Genomic DNA, 6,238 nt, shown 5'->3' with positions numbered 1-6,238 from the left:
AATTTCTTCTTTGATTATTGAGAAAATTGAATTCTAGAAGTATGGGTTTCCCACTCAGGTTATTCCACATAATTTCTCAGTGCTGGTTTACTTTTCTGGTCTATCATCTCCTCAAAAGTAGGGCATGATTTCCTTATGCCTGTTGCTGTCTCTATTTTCATATACTGCCAAGAGCAGAGTGGGCCCACACTAAATGTATCTATTTTTATTTTCTATTTTATTTTGTTGCCATTGGAGCTTCACTGCTCCGGACCAGCTTTTTCAAATAGAGTGACAGAGTCAAAAAGGAAGACACTGCAGCACTGAGACTTCCTTCAAAATGGTGGGGGCTGGGCTTGAATATGGGTCTGGAGCATGGCAAAACAGATGCAGGTGTACTGTCCAGGTGCACTATTTTGCCTGCCCATATTGAATGCATCTTTACCCCAGTTTCATCCATATACAATATTACATGAGGGTAGGGCAGATAGCATAGTGGTTATGCAAAAGACTTTCTTGCCTGAGGCTCTGAAGTCATAGGCTCAGTTCCCCATACCATCATAAACTGGAGTTGTACAGTATTCTTGTTAAAAAAAAAAGAAATTTATTCATATGACATGATGTCATGATGTATTTATTCAACAAGTGTTTGCTTTTTAAAAGTATTTTTTTTATTTATTCACGAAGCAGATAGGCAGAGAAAAAGAACCAGACATCATTCTGGTACATGTGCTGCCAGGGATTAAACGCAGGACTTCATACTTGATGAAGTCACTTTCACTCACTTTCTGTCATGCCACATTCCAGACACCAAGTTCCAGAAGCTACCATGATTCCACCCTGACTTCTCTGGGCAGATGACCTCACCGGTGTGTCCTGGAAACTCACCTCTCCAGAGGTCTAGCCCACTAGGGAAAGATAAAAATAGGCTGGGGGTATGGATCAACCTGCCAAAGTCCATATCCAGCAGAGAAGCAATTACAGAAGACAGAACTCCTACCTTCTGCACTCTGAAAACAACTTTGATCCATACTTCCAGTGGGGGAGCAGTGAGAGGAGGAAGAGGGTAAGTGGGCTCTGAACTCCAGCTCCATCAGGACCTGGAGAGAGAGGAGGAAAAAGGGACGGACATTTGGATGTAGTACTAGGGTCATGAGTGGCTTGGAGGAAAAGTGAGGACTGGACCTGGAAGAAAAAGGGGACAATTTTGTACAAATGTAGACAGATAGTTGTAGAAATGATAATTAAGGTGGTCGGGCGGTAGAGCAACAGGTTAAGTGCACATAGTGCTAGGACCGGAGTAAGGATCCCGGTTCAAGCCCCCAGCTCCCCACCTGCAGGGGTCACTTTGTAAGCAGTGAAGTGGGCCTACAGGTGTCAAAAAAATTTAGAAATGATAGTTAACTCATGTCTGCAACCTTAGGAGAAATGTGGTGACTTGCAATGGAGGAATCGGGGATTCAGAACACTGGTGGTGGGAACAGTGTGGACTTATACCCCTGTTGACATGCAATTTTGTAAATCAATATTAAATCACTAATAAAATTTTAAAAATAAGCTATTCAGTAGTGAGACCTGATATTTAGGTTGTTCCAAAAAAAATAGTTGATATCTATCGCCTTCCACCTGCTTAGTTACTTCTTTTAATTTTTAGTTGTTATTAATAGTTTGTCACAAGACTGTGAGAATAGACTGTATAGTTCCACACCACACCCACCAGCAGACTTCTGTAGCCCCACCCTCCCATCTCCCAAAGATAACTACCATAGTTCTTTCATAAGTCTTACAAACAGTTTGCTTGTATCTGTTTTGTTTGGATTTTTTTATTTTTGGCAAGTTCATGTAAATCAAATCTCTAGATTTCACATATGACTGAAACCATCTGGTAGTTGTCTTTCTTCTCTTATTTCACTAAGCATAATCACTTCCAGTTCCATCCATTTTGTCCCAAAGACCACAATATCATCTTTTTTGACTGCAGAGTAGTATTCCATGGAATATATATCCCATAACGTGTTTAGCCAGTCATCTGATGATGGGTATCTAGGCTGCTTCCATTCTTCGTCTATTATGAATCATGCAGCTATGAACATAGGGGTGCATATGTCCCTTTGAATTAGTGCTTTTTGGGATGCATTGGATCGACCTTCCCGTGGTGCATCTCGTGAGTACCCATTCATTGGGGAAACTGACGATCCTTCCTAGCCGACTGAATCCACATGGATCCCAGTCACTTTCAAAGCCAGCAACAAGCAGCTCCTGCCAGCTTTCAAGCTGTTGGTCCTGCTCTTCGAGTCCTCCAACTTAATGTTGAGGGGCTGTCCTTTGCCAAACGCGTTCTTCTAGTGCTTTAGTGTCCACTGGATAAATGCCCAAGAGTAGTATTACTAAATCATAAGATAATTCCATTTTTATTTGTTTAAGGACTGTTATACAGTCTTCCAGTATTTCTGAAGGTTCATGCTTATTTGAGTCTGATACAGTTACAAATAGTATTTAATTTTTTTCTTAAAGTATTCAGTCATTGCTTCAAAGGAGCAGATAATTAGCTAATGTAAGACTAATACTCATTTTAAAGTATAATTTACATTTCATTCCACATGCAATTGCTTCATCTTCCCCCTACTCCCCTTCCTCTCCTCTCCTCCCCTCTTCCTACTTTTGTATTTTTTTTCTCCTTCCTTTGAAGAACATCAACTTGTTTTCTGTCATGTTTCTTTCTTTTTTTTTTTTTTTTTGAAGCTTCCATAGCAGGATTTCAGGCATTTTTATTGATGGCAGGTTGTTTTGGGCAGTGGAGCCTGCCTTTAAAAATCTTTGAACAACTTCATAAAGCCAACTTCTACCTAAATCCCGACCATGCCAACAATAGTTGGCCCTCTCATTTCTGCTTTCACAAGGTTTGAAAACCACCTGCACATGGGGTTTATCTGATCTGGTGAGTCTGAAGGCCCTGGGTTCTCATGGCTAAACAGTACAGCTTGACCAACTGGCTCACTGAAGGAGTTTCTGTAGCAGGTAATAACAACAGGTCAGTTCATTGCATTACAGAAGAAATGTATTCCTTTGTGCTCTCCATAGAGTATAAATAGGACAAATAGTTTCTTAATATTGTTAAACAGATGCAATACAAACAATCAAAGTCTGGTTATGTAGGAAATATTATAAAACCATACTGTGCTCATTAATGGCTTTCCCTCTATAAAGACCTAAACTATTCCTACTCCCCCAACTCTGGGGTTCATGGTGAACCCTTTCAAGTGTCTGTGCTGGCTTCTTGGCTCACTCCTGACAATGCAGTTTTGAATAGCAACAGTTGTTTTATATATTACTCTATTAGATAAGAACGTTTCAATAAACAGTATTAAAAACTTGAGCTGAGTTGTTACTCATTGTCTAGACAATTGGCCTGGACCTTATTTATAAGGCTTGTTTCTCTTTTCTGTTCCTTTTCCCAGCTAGCAACTCAAGGATGGAATAACTGAGCTTTAAAATCCTGCCAGATTTCCTAGGGGAACTATTATAGGTAAACAATGGAGGGTCTTAGGGAAGTATTCCAACTTCATGCAAAACTCTAATGAGCAAATGCCTTATTGTATTAGGCAATTCTGTTATTTTCTGTATTCATAAGTTCTAACATACTAAATGGCAGTGGTTACTCTATGACTTTAGCATCTGACTTCTGGGACTTAGACATGAAATCACAGCACAATTACGACATTTGGCAACAGAGTAGTGTTAGATGTCTCTAAATTTTCTTAACCATTTGAAAAGTATCCTCAATACATTATTTGGTGTTAGTTCAACAGTCATTTTGTACAGAGAATCCTAAGCTCGATAAATGTCTTCCTTCACAAGGTATGATATAATTAAAGGATCTACTCTTTGCTTAATAAGAAAATTACACAGGAACTTTTATCAAATAGCAACTACTACAAAATAATGATAGTGGAAAAAAAAATGACTTCACACAAATACACTAAAAGATTTGACAATTTTATGCAGAAACTGCCAAAGTTTAGTGTTTAATATATTTAATAGCACAAATGACCAAGGCCCAAGATGTGAAGTTTTCATGTTTAAGAAACCAAGGATGAGGAAAAAAAAATCACTCTATAAACTAACTATATAGTATGTGACAGAACAACACCCTTTATAATATAAAACCTGTCTACAGATAGTAGTTAGGTGCAAAAAGCCATTCGGTGTTCTCTTGGCTTGTAGAAATGGTGTTCCAGTTTTCAGTGTAAATTAGCAACCTTCAACTCTTTAGTGTGGCAGATATCTTATTTTCACCTTCTAGCTCCTCCACCCCAGCCTGTGTCATGAGGTCTGCGATGTTTTTCTCCAGGTCATCAATGCGACTGCTCATGTCATCAATTCTCCCTATGATCTGGTCGGACATGGTCTGGAATTTATCTTGCATCTGTTGCAGCAGAGTCTGCACCACTGAGGTGAGGTCCTGCACTTTCTTGGGGTCCATCTTGGCCATCTCCCCGGTTCCCAGCTTGGCGGTGATGTCCTCAACGGTCAACTACACTTCCCTTCTGTCATGTTTCTAATTAAATGAGTTAGGCTTATTATCCATTGTATCCTTCTCTTTATTTCAGATGATAAACTTGTTTTATTTTCAGCAATTTTGCTTTATTTAGTAATTGTGAGACCTACTTTTCTGTCCCCATCATGTTCTTTTTAGATAGATAGGTGGGGGGGGCTGGAGGGAGAGACCACAGCACTGAAGCTCCCTTTAATGCAGTGGGGGCTGGGCTCAAACACATGGCAGAGCATACTAAGTGAGCTATTTTACTAAACTGAGACTTGCTTTTTTTTTTTTTTTAACTAGTGCTTTGTTCAATTTTGGATTATGGTTCAGAGCCTCAGGCAAGATAGTCTGTTTGCATAACCACTATGCAGTTTCTAAGGGTGGGAGGTGGGGCAAATTGCATAGTGGTTATGCAAACAGAATTACAGAATGATACAGGATTCTGTGTTCTCCTGAGAAAGCTAACAAGTGTTCCCATTGCAGGTGAAAAGCGGGGGCTTGAACCCAGGTCCATGCTCATATCTTTTTGCGTAGTGTTGTGTGTACTTAACCGGGTGTGCCACCCGGCCAGACCCTGTACTTGTGCTTTTAAACAACTTAGATTATACTTTGATTACTCTTAGGATACAGGGTCATACCAGACCTGAGAGTTTTATAAAAGACTTGGATCTTATCTGGGGCCCTTCATTTAAACATATCCATGCAATGGATGGCTGGGTTAGTGGAAGCCTTAAAAATGATTTTCAGGGAGTCAGGCGGTAGCACCGCCGGTTAAGTGCAAGTGGCTCGAAGTGCGAGGACCGGCATAAGGATCCCGGTTTGAGCCCCAGCTCCCCACCTGCAGGGGAGTCGCTTCACAGGCGGTGAAGCAGGTCTGCAGGTGTCTTATCTTTCTCTCCCCCTCTGTCTTCCCCTCCTCTCTCCATTTCCCTCTGTCCTATCCAACAACGACAACATCAATAAAAAAACAATAACTCCAAAAATAAAAAAATGATTTTCAGAGAATCTGTCATTATTTGGCTAGATTCTCAGAATGCCTCATTGCCAGAGTTATTTTTCTTTTCTAAATTTCTCTGTTGTGCTCAACAATTTGTTTGGCTTTGTATGTTAACTCTCTTTTCAGTCACCAGGTTCCAGATGTCATCAGGATGCCGGCCAGGCTTCCCTGGACTTAAGACCCCACCAATGTGTCCTGGAGCTCCGCTTCCCCAGAGACCCACCCTACTAGGGAAAGAGAGAGACAGACTGGGAGTATGAACTGACCAGTCAACGCCTGTGTTCAGCAGGGAAGCAATTACAGAAGCCAGACCTTCCACCTTCTACAACCCACAGCGACCCTGGGTCCATGCTCCCAGAGGGATAGAGAATGGGAAAGCTATCAGGGAAAGGGGTGGGATATGGAGATTGGGTGGTGGGAATTGTGTGGAGTTGTACCCCTCCTACCCTATGGTTTTGTTAATTAATCCTTTCTTAAAAAAAATATATATATATATATATATATAACAAAAAAATTCTCTGTTGGTAGATTAATGGTTTACAGTCCATAGTAAAACACAACACTTTTTGTATGCATAACATTTTCACATAACAATACAACCCCCACTAGGTCCTCCTCTGCCACCATGTTTTGAGACCTGAAAACCACCCCCAGCAGATATATATATCAATGATCTAATGATTTTGAGGTTCCAGGGCTGACTATAACTATGGGTAGAA

At 40.6% G+C, this 6,238-nt stretch overlaps 1 protein-coding gene across 1 annotated transcript; it reads right to left on the bottom strand.

The window, feature by feature from the left end:
* Positions 1–2,727: 2,727 nt before the first annotated feature.
* On the bottom strand, positions 2,728–4,520 carry LOC132538112 (heat shock factor-binding protein 1-like). Its single transcript, XM_060190036.1, has one exon. It carries the CDS (start codon positions 4,469–4,471, stop codon positions 4,241–4,243), a length of 231 nt encoding a protein of 76 aa, XP_060046019.1. The 5' UTR covers positions 4,472–4,520; the 3' UTR covers positions 2,728–4,240.
* Positions 4,521–6,238: the final 1,718 nt, after the last annotated feature.

The sequence above is a fragment of the Erinaceus europaeus genome, chromosome 4 (assembly GCF_950295315.1).
Source record: "Erinaceus europaeus chromosome 4, mEriEur2.1, whole genome shotgun sequence".
NCBI lineage: Eukaryota > Metazoa > Chordata > Mammalia > Eulipotyphla > Erinaceidae > Erinaceus > Erinaceus europaeus.
The sequence above is the reverse complement of the archived record's forward strand: the minus strand, read 5'-3'. Positions and strand labels throughout refer to the sequence as shown.